At 40.8% G+C, this 25,054-nt stretch overlaps 1 protein-coding gene across 1 annotated transcript in view; it reads left to right on the plus strand.

The window, feature by feature from the left end:
• The window catches only part of LOC136429667 (oxysterol-binding protein-related protein 8-like), a 108,986-nt gene that overhangs the window by 54,564 nt on the left and 29,368 nt on the right, over positions 1-25,054 (plus strand). Inside the window, exon 4 of the mRNA XM_066419593.1 lies at positions 15,092-15,165. Within this exon, the coding sequence (XP_066275690.1) occupies positions 15,092-15,165 (74 nt within the window). The remainder of the gene's footprint in view (positions 1-15,091; positions 15,166-25,054) is intronic.

Below are 25,054 nucleotides of genomic sequence, written 5' to 3' on the forward strand. Positions count from 1 at the left end.
CACGGTTCAAGGTATGGCAACAGCTATCAAATATGATCCAACATCTAAATGTGTAAGGCTAAAAAAGTAAAATTGATACTTCTTCTTGCTTCTTAACATGTAGATGTGTAAGAACAGCTGAAAGCCCTAAAGTACAGTTATTACTGAACCGTATGTGCAATAAAAGCTCGATGTGTTGTGACATTAGGCATGGCAATTATGGCAATCATACAATTACATTAACGAGAAGGGCACTTCAATCAGAGGCAAATTGAAAGTGAAAATTGCCGGATTATCTCCTGCATAAAAAACGTTTGACCTACTTACATGTCATCAGGCTTTTAGGTAGGATTTATGGACAAGGGGTTTAAGATTGGGGGTGGGGGGTGCTGTGATGCCGAATTAAGTGTGTTCTATAGTCTTATCATACTTTTAGCAGAACATTTCAAGCACTAAAAACTGTTTGTTCCCTCTCTGTCTCCCAATGGGCTCTATGGATTAACAATTTCCTGGTACTCTTGCATGTCAAGCAATTTTCATGTCTGGTCCCTTGCCAAACTGTTGCCTAATATAGCATTAATGCCGCACTACTCGCTCCTTAGCGGAGCACATTGGGCATTAATGCTGGATTCCCTCTGCTCCCTTTGGAACAGAGCATTAATGCCAGCATAAACCCTGTCCATTAATCATCATTTATCACCCAGTCTCCTTGGACTGAAGGGGAAGTGGAAACCCTTTCCCCTGGCTGGTGCCAGTGGGGGTGGTCACACCAAATTAACCCTCTGCCCCCTAACTACAGTCCACCCTTGTCAAAAACCCCAGTTGTTGCAGGGTGCTTACATGTATGTATACATTTGTAGGTCAAGCATGACTAAAGGCCGTGGCAGAAAGCACTAATGCTGGAAAGATGCCAACTAATTGGTTCAAGCCTTGGTCCAAGGCATGGCTGTTAGGACATTAAGGGCACTAACCAAGTATTAGTGCTGCATAATGTATTTCTGGCATTAATGTTACATTACACAACAGTTTGGCAAGGGAAAGGACTAAAAAAGCAACATTAACACTGTAACATATGTAATAACCAGGGAAACAGGGGGTCCTCTGTGCGTCCAGCTGAAAAAGAGAGCGTCCTATTTCCTTGTTATTATAGTATCATGTGTCCAAATGACGCATGGACCCATGCCTAGCTAAATTCTATTCTATTCACAACAAACAGTCAAATCTAAATTATTTTTCAAGATAAGCCACTATTTGCAGGAAAATACTGTATTGAGTTTTCCCCACTTCCCCCTATGTTTATGTAGTTTACCTTGTCTGATTGCAATATTCAATTCTACGTGATTAAATAATTAAATGTCAGAAAATGTAATTAAATGTCCAAGTATCCAAGTATCCAAAACCAATTGATAGATTAGTGTGACCAAAGCTGCATATCTTCCAGACAGTTTTGGAGTCCCTTCTGCATTCAGTTGATGTATTTGATCATCAGATACATCATCTTTTGATCACCCGTCAATAAGAAGGAAGCACAGTGCAGTGAGGCATGTAACAACTGGCAGATGTGATGAAAGCCTCAGACACGAAGACTGGGAATGATAAAAGGATCTGAGTCTTCTGTACTAAATGTTATGATGTACAATCATTTTATGCCCAAAATAGTTACTCAAGCAACTGGAAAAAACTGGTTGTGTTTTCTAACCTTCATCAACGTAAAAAGGATGGGAGTCTTCTGCACTCCTCTGGACCTCAAGACTGTCAAAAACAGCTTTCCATCCTCGACAGTCTTGTCCTTGAGGCACAAGTACTCTTCGTTTGACCTTGGCCTCCAACAACATCTATGTTTGACTTGTCTACAGGAGTTACATTTCGCATTGTGAAAAACAGAAGAAAGCGATTAAAAAAGGAAACAACAAAATGTTGCACACTGTATCAATAGACAAGTGTGAACACAGAATTATTTTCTATAACCTGTTGTTCTGCTTTTATCTGGAATTCAGCTGAAATGGCTGCAAAGAGCAGAGAAATGGTGGAGCAAAGTGTTGGAGATTTTAGACAAAACATTGTCAAGGTGAAAACTGTTTCTCATATCATTATCAAACATTTCTGTGCTAAAAAATTGTGCAGTGACACACAAAATCCTGAAATTTGTTGCAGTAGGTAAGACACTTCCATGCACTGGTAGGTAAATTTTCGTCAGAAATAACGAAAAGTGTGGAAAGTGCTCAGGCGAGACACTTATCTAAAGCCCCTGTCACAATTGTGCGTATATATATATATACAAGCCCGCATTAGTGGCGTATTAACACACTTTTTTGTCAAGATTGAGTTTCCAGCCCAAGAAGTCATTTCCTTGGTTCAATAACTAGACTGCACAACGGTGGGTCAATGCAGAAAACAACTTCTTCCCCGCAAACCTAAGAAATGTTCATGCGCAACTCATGCGCACTTGAATATACGCACAAGTGTGACAGGGCCCTTAAGTGGTGTCTGGAGTATTTCTAAAAACAGGCATAGCATCAGAACACTCTGCTAGGCTGAAGTGATTTTACTTGTAGTATATATTCATATTAGATTACATGACGCGCCCTGTTGGTAAGATGGAGTCGCAAACCAGACTAATCCAGTTGTTGTTGATTTGGTCTATTTTGAGAACAATGAATATATATGAGATGATAGGTTGGGCTGTTCTAACTTGAATCCTTGTTGTTATTATTCCAAAGCCAAAAGATGTTGTTGGACATGGGAGAATTTGGCGACAAAGTGGACAAGTAGAACTGAGGCACTCCAGCTCAATTTCATGCTGTCATAATCATAACATAGCTCAAAACATTTGTACAAACTTGTAAATGCTTTCTTGTGATATAGAAGATGAAATGCTACAAAGTACAACTACTGCCCATGTGTGTGTGTTGTGAAGCTGGATTTTCCAGCAGAAAAAAAAAATCATGAGAAAACAAGTATGATGGGAGAGCAGCTTTACAAGAAAGGCCATTTTCTGCAGCCGTTCCACAATCCAATTAAAATACAGCTGTTTTAAACACAACAAATAAGAAAATCAGCCATAAAGTAAACATCTGTTTGTTTGTTTGAACCTTTGTTTATTCATGATAAGCTCAAATAGTCACGCAGGCCGCTTTTCATTGAGGTCATGAGGGAAGAGGTAAGGGTCAAATACAACATAGCAGAGATACACACTCTGTAAACATAATTATTTTGACAGTAGCAGTTTTCACTCTGTAGTTTAAATATAAATAACACGATTCTCCATCTCAAACAGATTCGTTTAGAAGAAACTCAATCTGATCAAAGGATCTAATCCGGGAGACATCCCCACCGCAGGCATCCCTTCATCAGGCTGTCTTCAGCCGAAATCTGGGGCAGCGATAGCTTGAGTTGTCTGGCGCCGAACTAGTCAGTAGAAATAATACGCTGTGGAGCAAAATTTCCCTCAAGAGCTCATCAGAAGAAATGAAGTATTCCCAGACTGTAAGATTGTGTAATATCTGTATTCATCAGACCGTATCATGAAGTTTTTGCGGCCAGTTAGGTCGTTATGGTAGTGATTACTGTTGTCGGCACAGCGGGAGGAGGATAAACACAATTTTACTCGATTTAGATAAGATTATTTCTTTGGCATGTTGATGAAGGTTAGATAGACATCCAGTTAGTAAGATACGCCAAAAATAGTCACTCAAGTGTCTGGATAACATTTTGAAACAGTCAGACGTTTCAGACAGCATCCGCTGTCTTTCGTCAGTGACTAAAGATAGGACTGGGTTAAGTTTGGTTTTATAGCAAAACTCTGAATAGATATGGTAATGAGGGTTAGACAATTTATGATGTCTTGACGTAGTCTTCAAAAGAAGGTTAATTCAAGACAAGTTTGTATGCTAATAGTTCAATTAGCTACTGTTGCTTTAGTATTCATTTCTTTTATATTTTTAAAGCAAAGTGGCAAAAGCAAAGTGGCAAAAGCAAATCAAATCGGGTTGACCTTGAGTGCATTAATAGCTTGTTACCAAAATCCCTCAACACGAGGCCCCGACATGTATTAAAGTCCCTGTGCAGATTTATTCAGATTCACCACATTTGTGGAAGGATTGACATAACAGGTGACTATCACCTTTTCAAGATGTCAACCTGGAGATCACACTGTAAGGTTTGGACCTTTGCACACCGGGGCATGCCCCTACTCTTTTTCGAAAGGTGTGGTGGGTTCTTTAACGTGTGTGGGGTGTGGCTCTCCCCAAACATGGGACCTCCATTTAATGTCCTATCCGAGAGACGTCCCTAACCGAAGCTAGGTACTCATTTACACCTGAGTGAAGTGAGGAAATTTGTGCATGTCCAGACATGTCTGGGGGCAAGCCAGGATCGAACTCGGGTTCCTTTGTTTGACAGTCGAATGTTCTAGCCGTTACGCCACACGACGCCACACAGATGGTGTTTGGGGAAATCCATTCCCCACCCTTTGCCTTTATCTGTGGTGATAGCAGCCTCCTGGTAAATGACTCTTTCAACCCAAAGATGAAAGAAGCTTTTCATGGACTGCAAGTTAGGTAACGTGGTAGTGGGTGGAAGTCTACCGTCTCTCATTATGCTGCCTAGTTTTTGAGAAGATTACAATAACACTAGCCTCCTTCACAGACTTCCTAGACCGGCGGCGTATTCATGTATATTTGGGGGAGGGGGGAGGGGGGTGACGCGATTTCTTACACGGGCCAAGGTTCTTTCATGCCGGCAAGGGACTTTCGCCGCCGAGGGAGTTATGTCGTAGGGAGACAACCGCCTTTCTCAGCCCGACTGGTAGCAGACTGGATAGAAAGGCGGTCGTCCATCGGTGACACAATTCCCTCGGCGGCAAAAGTCCCTTGCCAGCATGAGAGAACCTTGGCCCATGTAAGAAATCGCATCACCCCCCCCCCTCCAGATATATACGCCGCCGTTCTAGGAAGTCTGTGAAGGAGGCTACAATAACGCTGATGTCCTATGTTGTCCCTGTGTCATCATGGGCCTACCTTGAGGGGGTGCCTCCCTTCAATTGAATAAAATTTAGGAATTTTAAGGTACAGAATTGGAATTTTCTGGCTTCCCCTTTGATTTCCACTTTGCTGCTGACCGCGGTGCTGAAACCATGGGCGCTGTTGCAGGCAGCCTTCCATTGGGTGCTACTCAGCGTTTCTACTGTAAACTGCCAATCTTGGTGAACGTTTCTAAATTCTATAACCCTGAGTTTGACCAATTTTGTTGTGAACGAGTTTTGAACGTTCATTATCTTCTGCAAAACGGCATTAAATAATGACATTTTGTGATTTTTTTTTCTATACAATGCTAAATTTTGGCACATCATTGTCATCATCATCGGTCCACTTCAGTGCATTTGTGACTATTGCAGAAAATACATTTCACTGATTGCATCCTTAACAGTCAGAGCTAGAGAGCTCGAGGGTAAAGAGGCTACAGAAGATCCAGCCATAAACTACCATTCCACCTCAGAATCATCCTCTAAAACGCGCTCTGGAACTCATAACAAGCAGCTTCAAGTGAAGACGCAAACTACCCATGAGGTACTCCTTTATATTACTCAGTAAAGCTCCAAATGCCCATAACCATGCTTTACAGCCTGCCTGTCTGTGGCGATGTTCACTTTGTTCTGCAGAAGAAGGCTGACTTAATTTTGGCGCATCTTTTGTTACATCATCGCATTTGTTACTTTCTCAGAAAACATATTTCACTGAAGTTATTGTGCACCGCACAATCAGCCAGGGTAGAGCAGCTGCAGAAGATCAGCCGTAAACAGTCCTTTCAGCTCAGAATTATCCTCTAACACAGCCGGGCTCTAGAACAGATAACAAACAGCTTCAAGTGAAGACACCTAATACACCTTGAGGTGCACCTTTATATTACCCAGTAATGCACCAAAGCCCATAACCATGCATTACACTTTACAGCTTGCCTGTCTGGGGCAATGTGAACATCCTACTAGCCTTTGAAGAATGCTGACTTCATTTTGGCACATCTTTTGTATCTTCATCATCATCATTATCGATCGAGTGGAGAGCATTTGTTACTTTCTCAGAAAATACATTTCACTGAAATTATAGTACACCGCACAATCAGCCAGGGTAAAGAAGCTCCACAAGATCAGCCGTAAACAGTTCTTTCAGCTCAGAATTATCCTCTAACACAGCCGGGCTCTGGAACTGATAACAAACAGCTCCAAGTGAAGACACCTAATACACCTTGAGGTGCTCCTTTATATTACCCAGTAATGCACTAAAGCCTATAACCCTGTACTCAGGGCTCTCTCCAGGACCCATCCTTCTGTCTCTGGACGGAAATTTGCTTGTTGGGACGGAAAAAAATTCAACCCCTTCCGTCCAAAGAATATCAATTTCATGAGATAAAATTGATGGAAATGTAATTTTTTAAGCTTAAAATGACAATGAAAATAAAAAAATCGGCTCCCAAGCAATGAGTGGGACAGAAAAATGTAAAGCTGGAGACAGCCCTGCCTGTACTACAGCCCCCGCACACGCACACACATGCCTGGGCTGACGCTCCCTTTATTCAGCAGAGGAAGGCTGACTTGTGTGATGACCTCACGATGACAGGTCAGAGGCACGACATCCCATCACCTTCTGTTATCACCCCTGAAAGCTTTAGAGCCAGGAAAGTCCATAACCCTGCATCACCACCTACAGATGTGTCTGGGACAGTGAGAGGCGTTAATCTGTTTTCTACTTAGAACACCAGGGAGCTTTCAGAATCATGCTGTGACCTTTTCAAGTAAAGGTAATCCCATAGCCCTTTTTGAGGCCGTAGGGGCAGTGGGCTGTTATCCACTAGAGCCCAATCATCTCCTTAAGCCCCTGTCACAAATAAGAAATCCAGCTCGGCCGACGTGTTGGCGAGCTTCAAATGTGCATTTTCGGCCGAAGTACGGCCGACATCCTGTCAATTACGCGGGCTTCGGGCGATTTTTAGAAATCAAAGTTGATCCAAATATTGGCCTTTTACCAGGTTAGTCCATTCTGACTTCGTCCATGTCCAAGAGATGATACCATCTCATGAGGGATTTTTATAGTGTTCGACGGACGTCATCCGAGATTTTCATTCTAATTTTGGAAAATATGGTCGACGATTGGGCGATTTTCAAATTCGGCGAGCTTCCGGCCATCTACCAATTCGGCCGACGCTCGCATGAATTGTGACGACGGCTTTACACCGCCTTCTACCTCCCTAACCAAATTCAGGTACCCATTGGCATTGCCTAAAATATAAAGCCAGTGTGGTATCTTGACTTACTCTAACAATCATGAAGATAAGTCTTTATACAATAACAATCTTCTTAGTTATTCATTTTTACATGCTATCATCAATGGGGAAATTAGGTCTGACAAGTGGAGAACTTGAGTTGAAACAAGGGAACATTTTCCTTCTGTTTCCAATATCCTCTCCATTGATCCTCGCCCGAGGTCACCCGGGGTCATGGTCAGGTTCAGTTTAATCATGGTGAAAGGCAGAGGGATCAGGTTACCAGATGGGGTCATGTTTATTATGTTGCACAGTGAAATGTAATGTTATACTGTCACACATCTCACTGTTTAGTGGCTAATTTCATCTTGGTCTTTAGGCCACACCAATTTAATTTCTTGGTTAATTCACGGAATTTTTAAAAAAATGCTAGATTGAAAAATCAACATGAAAACAGAATCTAACAGGAAAGTTTGTACTTTGGTGCACACAGTTTCAGGGAGTGGACAGGGTCAGGATCAAGTTTTCACCCCAGCCTTCTGTTTTAATGATGTCCTCGTGCTAAAATTTTGCCAAAAAAGATCCGTTAACCAAGAACTTTAATTGGTTTGGCCTCAGTTATGACTGTAGCATCAAATGGCCAAGTGGGCAGGCTAGCAGGTACAAGGTCAAGAGTTCACGGGTTCATTACCTGGCGTTCCTTGCTACATTGTAGATGTTGTGTCTTTGGGAAAGTCATTTAACTCAACTTTTCTCCCCAAAGGTGTAAAAAATGGGCACCTTACTTCGGTCGGGGAGGTAAAGGGTGGTGGAAGGAGAGGGATGGGCTCCGCCTTCCAATACCGTGCCCTAGACACTTTGGATAACAACACATGTACACTGCCCTTTCGGCCTCCAAAGCCTATAGGACTTAATCAAATTTCTTAACCTGAGAGAGGCTGCCCACCACTGTACTTCATCATGTGTTATAGGGATCTTTCAGAACCCACTCGTAAATTTCTAAGGATGGAGGAATGAATTATTTTGATTTAGGTCTTCAGGAAAAATATACTGCCTACGTTCACAGGCCAGAAACTGGCCAATTGCTTTCCTGGTGGATCCTCCAATAAGTCCTGTCACTTGCCCTAGCCTCTGCTTCCCGAATGTTTAACCCAGTGTCCTTCACGATCTGGTCTTTCCGTCTCTTGGGTGGTCTTCCCCAGGGTCTGGGGGTAGTGAACTCCTGGCTGTTAATATACAGCTACTTGTTATTATGACATAAAAATAAAATAAATGTAATATTTATAGCTCATAACTGCCCCCTAGTGACTGGGTTCAGAACTGCAAAATGGCTGGATAAATGCATGCCTGAAAAATAAAAAAAAGGCGTCTGACACAAACTTGGAAGTAACAATAATGGGAGACTTGAACTGTAACCTTCTCCAGGACAAGGGTCCCTCCGAAGATCTGACATTTCTCTGTGACCTTCACGACCTCACCAATCTCATAACGGAACCAACACGAGTGACTGAAAACAGCTCTACTCTGTTAGATGTCATCCTCACATCCAACCCTAGCAAGTACTCAAAGAGTGGTGTGTTCAAATGTGGATTGAGTGACCACCACCTGATCTACACGTATCGAGGCTTGAAACAACCAAAACCCCCACCTAAATGGATCACAGCAAGAATCTTCAAAAGATTCGACGAGGAACAGTTCAAGAAAGACCTAGCAAAGGTACCATGGAGCACAGTTGCTGTCTTCGATTCTGTTCAGGACATGTGGAGTGTGTGGAAGTCACTGTTTGAATCGGTCTGCAACAAACATGCTCCAGTTAAGAAATTCCGGGTAAAAGGAACAGATTGCCCACCCTGGCTATCTCAAGATGTACGCGAGCTCATGTCCCTCAGAGACCAAGCGAGGTACACAGCCGAGAAAACACAAAGACCAACTGACTGGGAAACGTACAAAAAACTACGCAACCACACCAAGCGCTTAATCCTCTCCAAGAAACGCAACCACTACACCGACAAAATCAACAATGGTTCCGTATCTGACATGTGGAGCTCCTTAAAGTCCCTGTTAGGAAAGCCAAACTCAGGTGATATAACTGGCATGAAGGATACGGAGGGAAACACAAAAACCTCACCACTGGACATCGCCCATGTACTCAACAAATACTTCGGAACAGTCGCTGAAACGCTAGCCCAAAACATCAACAAAGGGTTGTCACATTTCAGTCCTCTACAGTTTGTCAGACACTACCAGTCCCGCTTTACCCTCAAACCTGTGTCAGTGGACTTTGTGACCCAAGAACTCTTAGCTCTGAAGTCTGACAAAGCCACTGGACTTGACCAACTCAACAACAGACTTTTAAAGTCAGCCGCCCAAGAAATAGCACCTTCCCTGACGACCATCATAAACGCGTCGATACAGACAAGTGAATTCCCAGAGGATTGGAAAAAGGCAAGGCTGTCACCCATACACAAGGCTGGGGACAGAGACGCCCCCAACAACTACAGACCCATCAGCATCCTGCCTGCCGTCTCCAAAATCCTTGAAAGAGCCGTGCACACACAACTCTACGACTACATGACAACCAACAACATTCTATCAGAAGTTCAATCTGGCTTCAGACCCGGACACTCAACACAAACAGCTGTACACTTACTGACTGAGAGATGGTACAAGGCCATGAACGAGGGTGAACTGACGGGAGCAGTGTTCATTGACCTGTCAAAGGCATTCGACACACTGGATCACACCATCCTCCTCCAGAAGATGTCCAGATACGGCATACAGGGACCCGCTCTTGACTGGTTCCAATCATACCTCACTGGAAGGAAACACTGCACATCCATCAACGGAGCAACCTCTGAGTTTCACCAAGTAAAATACGGAGTACCCCAGGGATCCATACTAGGACCCCTGCTATTCATCATCTACGTCAACGATATGCCAGAATGCCTTCAGTCTTGTGACATTTCAATGTATGCAGATGATACTGTTATCTACTATAGCAACAAGGACTTCACCAACATTGAGAATGTACTTCAAAACGACCTTCAACGGCTGTCGCAATGGTTTGCTGCGAACTCATTATCAATGAATGGTGGTAAATGTAAAAGTATGCTAATTGGTACAAACAGAAGACTGGCAAGCTGCAACATTCCAAACTTGGCTGTCAACGGCGTCAACCTAAAAACATGCGACAAATACACGTACCTTGGTGTAGTTATCGATCGTCAGCTCAAGTGGAAAGACCAGGCAAAGGCTGTACTAGGAAAACTGCGGCGGTCATTATTCATGATGAAACACTTAAACCCTTTCATCTCAACCTCAGCACTCTGTACCCTGTATGATGCCATCTTCCTACCACACATCACATACGCTTGCACAGCATGGGAAGCTGCCCCCGACCAGGATCTACAGAAAATTCAAAGTATGCAGAATCGGGCTGGAAAACTGATACTCAAGGCCCCACACAGGACACCATCAACCGAAGTGCTCTCTCGGCTGAGCTGGAAAGACATTAAAGAAACACTCCAGTACTACAATGCCGTACAAACCTACAAAGCCCTAAACAACAAACTGCCACCCTACATGCGCCATATGTTTGTGTACTGCAGAGACCAGAGTACTCGTACAACCAGACAAAGCACAAGCAGTCAGCTGGTTGTCCCCAAACCCAAGCGAGAGATCTTCAGAAGATCGGTAGCCTACCGTGGACCAAATGTCTGGAACAGCCTACCGCCAGACACACGTACGGCTCCGAATCTGACTTCCTTTAAGAGACTCTTGAAGTAACGGAAATGAACTAAACGAACGGACACGGACCATGAATCAGCTTTCGCCCTACTTTATGTTGTATGTCGTAGAAATTGTATATTGTTGTACCATAGATATGTAATGATATATGTTGATAGAGTTATTAGGACTCAAATGACTGTTTATCTCTGTTATATTGTATCTGACCCTTACCTCTTCCCTCATGACCTCAATGAAAAGCGGCCTGCGTGCCGATTTGAGCTTATCATGAATAAACAAAGGTTCAAACAAACAAACAAAATGCAATGATAAATGTAATAGAATAAGATAAAATAAAAATGATAAGAAAGATTATTCAGAAAAAGAAAGGCAATTTCTCAACCAAAACAAGAGAAAAGAAAAGTTAAGGCAAGCATGGCTCTCTCTGTTCCCTCTGCAACTAAAAGTCAACTGGTGCTCAAAACTGTGAAAATATGGAGAAGAACCATAATGGTAAATTGTGATACAAGCTCATAACTGCCCCCTAGTGACTGGGTTCAGAACTGCAAACTGGCTGGCTGGCTGAATGCATGAAATGATTGAGTGATTTATTGATTGATTGATTGGTCAACTGATTGATTGATTGATTTGATTGGTTGGTTGGTTGGTTGGTTGGTTGAAGAAATAGATGGATTGATTGGTGAATAAATAAATGAATGAATAAATTGAATAGATGTAACATGACTTCAAGGGCTATCACATAAAACTGAGAGTTATACCCAATTTCTGGTAGCTGCACAGTTGAAAGTGCAAAATGCATTTGTCCAGAGGGTACCTGAGGTTACCACCCTAACCCACCACCCCCTGGCCCTGAAATGTCATGTAGACAGACATGACACCTGGGCATCAATAATTCAGCTGTCTGGACAGATATACAGATATCATCGCTTCTCAGATGACTAATTGTATAACCTTAGTAACCTACAGTGTACGTGATATGAACCCATTAGTTTTGGCTTTGTTAACTATTCAATATATTGCTTTAAAGTCTCGTACAATTTTTCTTATATATGCGCTTTAGTTTTGTGCTAGTTTTGTAAAAAAAAATTCCATGTATTTTAGTCTTGTATCTTGTGTACGCCTTTATGTGTATTTTAGTCATATTTTAGTTGTAAACGTCTCAATGTGCTTTGTGAAAGTTAGTGTTGAATTTTGTATATTGCTCAGTTACCGAGGCTAACCCTTTGAGAGGTAGCCTTCAGCGAGTTGGGTGGCACTGGCTGTAATTTTCTCTACAGCCAAATAGATTTAAAATCAAATCAAACCCTCTCATGGTTGAGGGGAGGTTTTCCTGTGTTCAGGACACAAAGGCAGGCAGCAGGGAGAAGGTTAAACAGTTTGGTTGCATCACGTGTAAATTATATCGGGATACATAAATTTTAGTCCTCATTTTAGTATTCAATTATGTTATTTTTTCTCTTTCCTCATATGAACACCATGCTATGGAAGAGGCCCCTTTTTCTAAAAGGTGCTATTAAAGGAAACCCAAGCAATATATATTTGGGACCCGAAAATCAGATTTTGAAAGGCAATCAAGTATTCATTCATTTCTATACATGAGTAGTTCAAACAAGGAGGTTTGGCTCAAACAACATCATCACGTATAGTAACGTCCATTATGCAAAAATAAAATTATGACATCATTGCGATGTGAGAACTCACTGAAAATCGTGACCGGAGTTTTTGCTAAGGCTTGTAAAACTAAGGGGACCATCGTACAGAATGATTTCCCGCGGTCATAACATGCTCCAAGTACGAAATTATTACGCAGATGTGCTAAACAATGTAAATATCACTAAGAATAAAGATTTCAGTTTTTTTCTAATTTCTTTTTTGGGGCCCTTATATTGCCTTGGTTGCCTTTAAATCAGTAAAAGTAAAAATAGCCTTATTGGTCTGAGTCTCTGACTGCTGATTTTGAATGAATTTTTGCAGAAGACGACCCATTGGGTATCTTGAAAGGCGATGTGAAATTATATGAATAAAAAATCAAACATAAACTGCAAGGCAAAACATCAGTGAACTGGGTATTGCAATATTCTTTTTATACCCAAAGAAAGAATTATTATCATAAAATAAACATTGACGTGAATGTGATAAAACAACTGGTTATTGGTCTGCAATTTCTTTTGGTATCTGAACACGGACCCAAGGTATAAAGTGAAAACTGAAAAGAAATCGGATATAGGAGATTCTTTTTACACAACCAGTAAAACTCACCTGCTGACGTGTCGGTGTCTGTCAGACACCTTCATCAGAGCTTCTGACTAAAGACTGCTTCCCACCGCTATAAGTAGCCAAAGTAGGTGGCGCTGAAGAAGGTGTCTGGCAGACACCAAAACGTCAGCAGGTGAGATTACCTGGTTGTGTAAAAAGAATATCCTATATCCTATATTCTACCAATCTGATTAAATTATTTTTTGAAAAGAAATCGCTTTAGCAACTTGAGGTAGAAATTTGATAACAGCAAGTTTTAAGCATATTCATCTGTTTTTGCTGCTGGTTTCCCTCCTTGTAAGTATGTCTTCACAAACATTGAATCAGATATGGATTTATACATGAAGACGGAAAAAAGTTTAATCAGTCTGAGAAGAATCCGGGTACAATTGTCGGGTTGAGGATATTTCTAGAATGGGTAACGTTGCACTAGCGCGGTTGTTGTAAAGAGAAGTAATTAAAAATGAGCTATATCAAACTAGTACCCTTTGTTGCAAAGGTGACTCTGGACACTTCAGCAGTGGGGGTATATTTTTTCGCGTGGCGTCAAAGTAATCACGACATTTCGTCGCGACAACCTCAACACGTTTGCGAGGACAGGGACATGTATTATTAACGAGCAGCTGAAGGAACGGTCGGACAGACTTGAGAGTCTCCAGACAAATTACAGCTGGCATGAAGCGCAGGAGAACACTGGTGTACAGGTGCAGGTGTCTATGGAAATGTAAGTAACACTAACAGAAAACTCATATGTGATGATGGTACTACATACCTCATTGCAAAAAGATATTTTCCTAAAAGTAGTAGAACAAAGCTTGAAAAGAAATGAAGTAAGATCATGATTTCAAACCTTTACAGACCATGCATGCAGGTATGTTACGGTCTAAGGCAGAATTAGTAACTAATTTTCTTTATTGTCTCCCAGCCTGGAATCCAAACCTATTATAGCTCCCGAGTCTCTCTGCGGAGAGAGACTCGGGAGCTATAATAGGTTTGGATTCCAGGCTATTTTATTACCTGAATAGAAATTTATTTCAAGAAAAAAAAGCCATCTCAGCATCCTGTTGTCGCTGAAAAAGAAGACTTAAAGACTTATAATACAATAAAGACTATAAAAGACTGAATATAATATAAGGCCAAAGAAAAATGGTGTGTTTCCGGTTAAAGTGATGTATACAATTTTTTTATAAATGTTTATATGATGCTGTACTACACTATGTTTGTTATTTTTGTAAGTATGTGTATGTGTGTGACATGTGTAGGCATAAGTGTGTGTGTGTGTGTGTGTGTGTGTGTGTGTGTGTGTGTGTGTATGTATGTGTGTGTGTCGGAGTGTGTGTGTGTGTTGTGGGAGCTGCATGGATGAATTTTTAAGAATTTTTAAGTTGTCATTGACAAATGTTGATTTGAATAATTGCACAACCCAAAACATTGGTAAACAGTGATTTCGGTCCTTATTGCTGTTTTAAGTTGTTAAAGTAGGTTTGATTATCTATATAGATTACAAATGTACCTTTCTTGCAGGTAAGGAAGAAATTGTTTGTTGATAGCTTAGAATTTTATTGAAACAATCCATAGACTTTGAATTTGATGTCAGATGCACAGTTGGATTATCTGGAACATTTGCTGACATAATAACTTTTTTTTACAACTTAGGCCAGAAATTTTAAAAGGTTCATACCCATAAACTTTTTTTTTTTTTTTTTACATAGCGTCTTAGTAAGGCAGAAAATTACTAGTATACAGTTCCTGTTTAAATATTTCTTGTGCGTTTTTTTGTATACTAGTAATTTTCTGCCTTATTTGTTCATATTATCTATTTGTTTATCTTATATTTATATTTTCATCTCAGGTTCTGGAGGGGAGGAGAATTTCCTGAACAAGTACGACTCAAAAGGTTCCCCCAAGCTCAGCCACAGGAGCAAGGTATGTCTGTTTGTTTGTTTTATTGTTTGTTTGTGTGTTTGTTTGTTTGGCATAACCGGTACACCACCTTTAGGCATAACACACCAGTTTGGTACATACTGTACAAGCTGTGTAAGACCAGACTTTATGTCATGCCTGGGCCTGATACGGGTGTTCCGGACCGTGTGATAACTATCCGGATCACATAGGGTTCGGGAGTGTTATCACACAGGCTTCCATAGAATATTTCGAACGCATTTCCAGTGCGACGGTTGCGCTGTCGGAAATTTGAATGCCGGATTCGGAGATTGGAATCAATGTTGCTACAGTTTCTTGTTCGAGGACACAAAACTCCCTCAACTTCTGGCACATTCTGCATTGAAATGTGTGTTCTCTCGGGTTGGTATGACCAAGGTATGACATAAATAAAATACAACACGTTGTATTCCGCCTACGGCCGTCGGGGGTTCCGACCCGCGGTCGGGCTGGTACCTCGGGTGATACGGAATACCCCGTGTTGTATTCTATATGTACACACTGGGAAGGTCCCCATCTACAAACCTTGCTCAGTTTTCTTCCCCCTTGCCCCCGCTTGTGTGCTCTCTCATCCATGTACAAGATGTTCTAGACTAGATTCAAGTGGAGTTATCATTATGGTTTCTGAAATCATGTACATTGTATTATTGGTCTGTCCACAACCTTTGTAGGAACTCATTCACCTGTAAAAGAGAGCCCTCTAGTGGGACGTGGTATTACTGCAGATGTACAGAAAAGTCACACATCATGCCATGTCTGGGAAAGGGGGGTTAAGATGGAATAGAAACTTATAATATTTATAGATCTAACAAAAAGTACATTGACTATCATATGATCAACTACAAACTACAAGATATAAATAGGAAATAAATCTTAAAATTATCTATCTAAGCCATTCAGACTACTAATATGAATACATCCGTAATGTCATGTTACAATCAGTCTTTTGTCATAACAAAGCAATATTACTTTTGCATCTCAAAATATAATCAAAACGATTTACATGTATGGTATTGAGTGTCTTGAAATCTCTTGTACTTATAAGTAAAGAAAAGTGAATAACTTATTATGTAATTCGTTATATCTAGAGCATTCCATGACATGAATAAATTGATAAGATAAAACAAGTAGTATATATGCAATCACATACAAACAAAAAGATTGATATACAATAAATGATGATAATAATGGTAATGATAGGTCTAATAATGATAAAAACAATAATGATAACAGACGGCAAAAATAGTTACTCATTACAGCAACTGGATAGAATTTTGAAACAGTCATATATTTCAGACAGCATCCACTGCCTTTCGTCAGTGACTAAAGATAGGACTGGGAAACCAGGTTTTGTACCAAAACTCTGAATGGATAAATGAGGTTTACCAGTCCTTTCCTTAGTCACTGAAGAAAGACAGCGGATGCTGTCTGAAACATATGACTGTTTCAAAATCTTATCCAGTTGCTTGAGTAACTATTTTTGGCATATCTTATTACCTGGAAGTCTAACCTTCATCAACAAATAATGATAACAATAACAAATGTAGGTTGTTATCCAAGAGCCATTAAAGATTATGATGATAAACCTACTAGTAAAATCGAACTGCTGTAAAAGCATTATTTCTCCCTATTGTTTTTTGCATAGGTACAACCCACGTGTAAATAAGAAATACCCTTTCCACCCTTACATCATCCTACAGTGGAATAGCCCGTCTCCCCTGATGAAACCTAACTTGGTACCTCCCATGCTGTCACTCCTCCATTCATGGCCATATGTGAACTGAATAACCCCCAGGTCCCCCACAAAAACACACCCCAGTAGTCTCCACAAATGGACTGTCCCCAAATAAAGCGCCACAAATTCCACCCCACCAGTTCCTGTCTCCATGTGAGCTGAGACGGTTCTCTAATCAGAGGTTTCATAGAGACAGAAAATCCCCTGCACACCCCCGTGGGTGGGATGGACCGTTCCCCATTTGTCAGGGAGGCCCTGTGTGGAGGGAAGATGGAGGAATGTAGCTCGTGAGGGAGGGACGGAGGGAGTGAGAGAGAGGGCACAGGGAGAGATTCCGCCGGGAAAATCACGTCTTCCATGCTCCAGCCGCCATGGACCTGAGTCCAAAGCTACGCATCCGTTCGGTTGGTCGACTGAGCAGCGGGGTAAGGCTTGGGTTATCTGTGGTGTGCCATGGCAGCCTGCTGACGGGTCCCCCTGCATGCTGCTCCCAGGCTGGTGGTGCTGGGGGATGTTTAGGCCTGTCAGGGGTGGGAACGACGTTTCTGAATACTTCATTAGCCACGCACTTTCCTACTGTAGAATATTTGGTAGATGTGGGTTATAATTTGAAGGTTTTTAGCTTAGAGTGAGAGATTATTTGCAACACACCAGCCTCGATGGTCCCTCCCTGTGATAAGATGTACTAGCAAGAAATCAGATGCTCCTAGCCTGTGTTATGGTGATGTTTAGCACAGTTAGGGGTGGGAACAACATTTCTTAATACTTCATTAGCTACGCACTTTCTCACAGTAGAATATTGGGTAGATGTGGGCTGTAGTTTAAAGGGTTTTAGGGTCGAGTGAGAGATTATTTGCAGCACACCAGCCTTGATGGTCCCTCCCAGTGTGATACATATAAGAAATCAGATGCTCCTAGTCTGTGTTGTGGTGATGTTTAGGCCTGTTAGGGGTGGGAACGACATTTCTGAATGCTTCATTAGCTACGCACTTTCCTACTGTAGAATATTGGGTAGATGTGGGCTGTAATTTGAAGGTTTTTAGAGTGACAGATTATTTGCAGCACACCAGCCTTGATGGTCCCTCCCTGTGATAAGATGTACTGTACTAGTAAGAAATCAGATGCTCCTAGCCTGTGTTATGGTGATGTTTAGCACAGTTAGGGGTGGGAACGACATTTCTGAATACTTCGTTAGCTACGCACTTTCCTACTGTAGAATATTGGGTAGATGTGGGCTGTAATTTGAAGGTTTTTAGAGTGACAGATTATTTGCAACACACCAGCCTTGATGGTCCCTCCCAGTGATAAGACAAATCAGATGCTCCTAGTCTGTGTTATGGTGATGTTTAGCACAGTCAGGGGATGGGATGACATTTCTGAATACTTCCCCTGCAGTATGGTATTGTGTAGATGTGGTTTTTAACTTGATGGTTTTTAGGTCAGTGAGAGATAATTTGTGCCATCCTCACTGGTACCTCCCTATGATAGTCACTACTGAAGGATGAGGCTCTGTCTGTTTGTGTATGAACTATGATGTTCTCACACCAGGAATTCAGGGGGCTTGGACTGTATTTGTAAACACTACAACCTTTCCTCCTTAGTGGAATATCGCATGTATGAATGTGTGTTGTAGGTTGTGTGTGATAAGTCAGCCTCATGCGGTTACCTAGCGTTTGACATGCTGTCAGACTGTCTGTTTGTATATGCACATCTGTAGTGAGGCTCCCTGGAGCTTTAGATTCATTTACCAAGGGGTGTGGGTTTACATCTCTGAACATACAGTATCTTTTTTTCTCTTCATAATCTGTGTTTCCTATATATTAATGACTGGAAGTTTGTTGGTGGATTTGATACCATCTCCCTTTTAATGGTAACTCAAGCTAATTATGCCTGTCTGCTATAATGTTAGGCCCAAAATGGGTGTGACTTACTTTTAGTCCTCCTTTTCTCTTGCTTGTTGCTTCCTCCCATGTTTAGTCGTGGGTTGATGGTTTGTTTGTATAAACTATAGTGGAGCCCCTGATCCCTTTAAGGATGGTTTTCTCCAGTTTATATTAAATGTCTCCTGTTGTATATTCTGTGTATCTCTCTGCATGACACCCCAAAAACAACAGGATTTTACATTCACAAACACTGCAGCATTCTGTCTGTAGTTTGTTTGCAATAACGTTTTTTGTTTTGTTTTTTTGTTTGCCTGCAAGACTGTAGTTTTTAGAAAGTACTGTCCCCTTGGCCGTCTTGCCCCATACTAATCACATACACTAGTACTGATGCAGGGTGGGGTGTTTTGTACAATCAATCAATCAAAGTTTATTGCACAACAAATGTAACAGGTACAATGTATGGCAAGTTCCTAGGTAGTACAAAATGTCAAGACATATATGTCTTTGCTTATTAACAATTTTTGCTAATGATTTCTACAAACTAAGTCTAAACACTGTGGTATCCAATAAGAGTAATACAGAATACATGTATGGAAGTATATGACATGATACACAGGAAACATCAATTGTTTGCGTCAGAGATTAATCGATTTCTTTTTAGAATAGAGGTAGATATGTATTGGCCTTTGCACATGTATGAAGACAATCTGGACCCCCTTGGAGGAAGCATGCCTACACTAGGGCGTCAAAATGAATCAGTAATGTTCAAGGACAAAAAAGGGGAAGGGGGCCATTTTCGTTTCCTTCCTTTTTGCTTGGCTTACGTAGCTGTTTGGCTGTTTTGGGCTGTTTAAGCCTCTACCAGGCTCCATAGGTTGCATGTTGTATCTCTATGTATTTGGCCCATTTCTACTGGCAGCTTATGAAGCCTGGTAGAGGCTAGGTTTCTTGTGAGCATACATTCAGGAAACAGCATACTCGTAAGCCTGCGTATACAGTATCTAACTTATATTTTGCTAATTTGAACCTGAGTAAGTCTGTAAAAGAAAGCAGCACACGTGTCTATGTGTGTACTGTAATTCACTTTATGTTCACGGGAGCACAATTTCATTGAACTTTAACTTCACGGTGGCGGCAAGTGATTTACAGAACAGATGTAAGAATGAATCATAAATAATAACAACAGGTTTCTTCACAGTGATGATAAGTTCATGGTTCAGAGGTGGCAGTGTAAACAATAAACAAGTGTTGCAGTGAAAGAAACAAGAATTACAGTACTGTAAATGCAGGAAATGATCACGGATTTATGTTCGCGGTTTTCGCGATGAACTCTTTACCACCGCGAAAAGCCGTTCCATTGTGTGACAGTTGCACTGCTATTGTTTCAAATGCGAAGTCAAAACCACCACGAACACACCATTTTCTCGCTATGGCAAAATTAAATCCCCGCGAACATTTCTGCAATTACAGTAACCTGTGGACATGGTGAACAGATGGGAGAAACTGTACATGTGTCTCCTGGGACTGGCTGGGGATGTTATTATAGCCATAGGGAACTGATCCTCATAATCATGTTTACATTGTGGTGCAGTTTATTGATTTCTGGCTACATTTGAGTAGTTTTCTGTCTGCCTTCCTCAATCCCGCTCTCTTTAGTTTTATCCTTTACGGTTTCTGTTTTTAGCTAGTTAGGCCGCATCAATCTAATTTCTTGGTTAATGGATTTTTTTTTATTTTAGCATGAGGACATCATTAAAACAGAAAGCTAGGGTGAAAACTTACACCTGACCCTGTTCACTCCCTGAAATTGTGTGCACCAAAGTACAGACTTTCCTCTGAGATTCTGTTTTCATGCTGATTTTCCAATGTTGACTTTTTTTTAAATTCCGTTAACCAAGAAATTAAAATGATGTGGCCTTAGTCCGGGTTTTTTCCTGGCTTTCATATGAATATTTTCTATAGATGAGAATGAAAATGTATAAACACCAGTCAGTTTAAATCGAGAAATACAGTTTCCGGATTCGAAGGCAGCTAGAACCTCCCTGACTGAAATCCCTAGTTTTCAACTTTTTTTTCCCTGGATGTACAGGAATCTTTTACATACCATTTCAAAGATTATGTTGTCTTCATTATTAGGTTGTTTTTTTATTGCCATAGTGTATAAACTTATCGATATATTTGAAGTTAAAAATTGCTTAGACCGCAGGGTAGAAAGAGTTTCCCCAGGCTTATGAAGTTTCCCCCCAGACTTGGTGAGTTAGACCGCGGGGCTGACAGACCAGCCTGCATGTAGACTGCATTACATACAGCACCATGAAAGTGACTGAATTAATCAGAAATCACACCTGGCCAGCCTGTGTAATTAGCACATATATGATAAATTCTATGAAAAGTCTAAGCAAGGGGGATAGGCCGCGGTCCTGAACAGAACCCCACATACTAAAATAAACGTAGAACGGGCTGATAGTTAGGTCCTCAGAACTGAACACAGCTGAGCCACTTTCCAATAGTTGTGCATTATTTTTTGCTCTACAGAAAACTGAGATTATACTACCTTGGACTGATTTCAGAAAGAGCATATTATCCAGCTATTAAAGTTGAAGACCTACATTGATAGGTAAACAAGAATCATGTGGGATTTTAGGCTTTGGGAAGTAGGACAAATCATACCATCTCTTATAGAATATGCCAACTGCTTTATTTGGCAGAGTCTGACCTGCAGCCATGGCCAGGCATGACTATTGTCAACTGTGGAAAAATATGTCTTAGAATGTTTGATAAGTTAACTGTTGACAAATGTGTTAATCAAACTTGTAATGTAACAAATTGATTTTATACTGAAACAAATTCACACACTCAGGTGGAAAAGCACTTTATGTGCCTTCCTTGTTGCAAGAAAGAGGGGAAGTAAAATACCTCTTGGGTAGGACGTAACTAAGTAAAAGCAAGGAGGATATATATAAAACCTCCTTGGTAAAAGCAGAGGTCCTGTGAAAGCTAAAAATACTGATTTTTCTTTTTTTTAGATTGACAGTTCAGCTTAGCTGTCCATCATTTAGGCACGTACATCTAAGTTTGATGGGAGCACTGTGCACCCAAGAAAACATCTCCAGACATTATTAGCTAATTTTAAAGTAAATGCCAGTGCTCTAGGAAGGAAGGAATTCTTAGGAAGTTAAATCAAGCACAGGGGGGAGGCGTGAGAATTTATTGTTCTTTCAGGGATGTCTGTATTGGCTGTGAATATCCCAATTAATGTCAAGGTGTGAATTACACTGATTTGCATAGAGCCAAAAGACAATTGGTACATGGAAAGATAGAATTTCTCGGCTACCATGGATCAAGACTGGGTATTGAAAAAGCAGAGGTTTTGGTCGGGAGGCTAGGAGCTGTGTCCACGATTTGCAACATCACCTCGAGGGAATGTGTGCTACCCAGTCGTAATGGGGAAGCAAGGTGCATTAGTACATCATTACTTCTGTATAGAAATATAATATTATTTATCTTTGCTGGAAGGGAGCTGATCTGTATGGAGACTGACCCTTGGTATATAGTACATGTATGTCAAACCAAGGAGGTTAAGAAAACCTGGTTTAAAATTTGGTCAAACAAACTTTAAGGAATGAAAAAAAAAATATGCCCTGAGGACTCAGTAAAGGTTTCAACAAACCCTGTCACAATCACACCAAAGAATGATGAACTGTCTTAGTGATTATAAGATCACCTCAACTCAAGAGGCAGCTTGGAACAAGCTGGCTTGAGGCTATTTGAATCTGGCTTGGAGCGTTCATTTCACAAATTAACAACTACAAAATCTCACAATAAATGATAGTTTAAAAGAATGATAAATAAAATCTAAAAAAAATTTTTAAATGATTAAAAAATAATAAAATGAAAAAAGATTTAAAAAATGATAAATGTCATGTTCACAAATAAACCACTAAAATTAGTAAAAAATCTCCCAATAAATGGAGCCAAGTGCCACTGGTTGGTCTGACCTGGTAGTCGTGCTATAAACATAGGGTCTAGGCTAACAAACTCTATAGCCTCCTTGGTTGAGACAACAGACAATTGACATGAATGGCTTCACAAGAAAAGCAAATGCCGTCTTCAACCAAGGACATTATTCTGAATAATGCCCTTACTTCAACTAAACAACAATTGGGTATAGACAAATAACAACACAGGCATGCCATAAGCCAGCTTTGTGAAGTGAGAGGTTGGCTGGCTGGCCAGTATTATGCAAAGTACATTTCTGGTTCCGAGATCACCAAGGCCACACCAATTTAATTTCTTGGTTAACGGATTTTTATTTAAAAAAAAAAAGAAGTTAACCAAGAAATTAAATTGGTGTGACCCAATCTAAGGCACGAAAATAAAATAGTCCTTCAGACCAAGGAGGTTTAAAATCATCTTGTTCAGACACTAGCAGGGCTCCAGACTAACTTTTAGGCCTAGGAGCACTGTGCTCCTAACTCAAAAAATCTAGGAGCACCAGCAAAAATCTAGGAGCACCACTACAAAAAGTTGGAAGAACATGCAAAAGTCTTGGCTATACCAAGTAATACTCCTATTAATCAATGTTAACAAACGGGAATAAAGTATTTGAATAGATCATAAAAGATAAAAGCCTACATTGATGGTGTTGAACAATTGGCAATTCAATTCATTCAATACATGTTCCTTCCTACATACTGATACTAGTACGATGGATTTTTAGAAAAATTCGGCATAGGTTCCCCGGCTGGCCCCTATCCGGGGGCCACGGTGCCTCAAGTTCAACAAGTTGAAAAATACACAATGATATTTTTTTTACTTGGAACAAGGCAAGTTATGACTCACATAACCTTGAATGATAAATACGTAGATAACTCTAAAACTTATCTATTGGGTTCATGACCAAAACAAATAAAGTCACATTCCATAATTTGAAACTTCACTGCTGGCATCAAGTTCAACATTTTTACAGGCATTTCTTTTCCTTTTACCCTCACCCTCTGTCTACAAATAATCCAAAATACTTTAATATCGTTAAAATTCCTGCTCGATATTATCAAAAATGATCTGTTTGTGCCGAACCAATCAAATATCTTCGGTTCCTTCGAAACGCACAGTTCAAATTTCGCGCGTCAGGACCGCGCGGCGCCGCCATCCAATGACAGGCTGACCGCATGGAGAAAGCTTTGTGATTCGCCGCTGTGCAGTATAGACAGCAGCAGAATGAAAATAGCAACATAAAAACGGGCAGGTAATGAGCTTTGAAATGATACCGGTGACAAAATGAAAATTTTATATTTTTTTAATAAAACTCCGTTTGAATTCATTATCAATTTTTGATCGTAAAAATCATCGCTTGAACAGGTATAAATTAGACCGCAGGAAACAGGCCTTTTATTCTGCTGCGGTCTTTTTTTCATAAACATCATGGCCGCCATTGAAAACAGCGAGCGTCCGGCGAGCGCTCACTTTCATCGACAAAGTTTTGGCGTTTGAAACATTTTACAAATCAAATACACCACAAAGGAGAGAAACGTATATCCTTTATTTCTATGGGTAACTTTGCCACTAGGAACGGATAGTTTTTGTACCGCGGGTGTGGGAACATGATAGAAAATTCACCGACGATATTCACGGTAGCGTTGGAATACCTATATTTTCGGCTTACCGCTTAGTTCTGCAGGCATTATCCTGGCGCAGGTCTTAATTTTTGATTGTCGCACCGTGCGACCGTGATTTTAAATCTAGTCGCATTCTCAAAAAACTGGTTGCATACATGTTGTATGCGAGTCGCACTCACGAGCGCTGACTAGTGAGCTGTAGGGATGATATGGGATGCACTTGAACTAATTTGGTTGGGGGTAGGGCAGACAAATCAAACTTTAAATTTGTCTTACATTGTTTTCAAATAATTTTTTTTTAGTTCACATAGAAATGTTGCCTGGATTCATCTGAAGTTGAATACAACCTACTAGGTTAATTACCCAACATCTGGTTTACCCATTTGAATACATTATCTATCCCAGAAGTGAATTTTCAGGTTTCTGTACTTTGAAATCATACCTCAGCTTACACCAAGGACAATATATAATGTCCTTGCTTACACCAAGGAGGTTTAGACCTCCTTGCTTTAAATACACACTGACTTATACGTATAGTAATACCAAGACCTGAGGGCCAAGGCTAACATGATTTTCAATCAAGCAGTTGTGGGGTAGAAGATTGTTATTTCTGTATTCTGATCAGCCAGGATTTCCAG

This window comes from Branchiostoma lanceolatum, chromosome 3 (genome assembly GCF_035083965.1).
Source record: "Branchiostoma lanceolatum isolate klBraLanc5 chromosome 3, klBraLanc5.hap2, whole genome shotgun sequence".
Taxonomy (NCBI): Eukaryota; Metazoa; Chordata; class Leptocardii; order Amphioxiformes; family Branchiostomatidae; genus Branchiostoma; species Branchiostoma lanceolatum.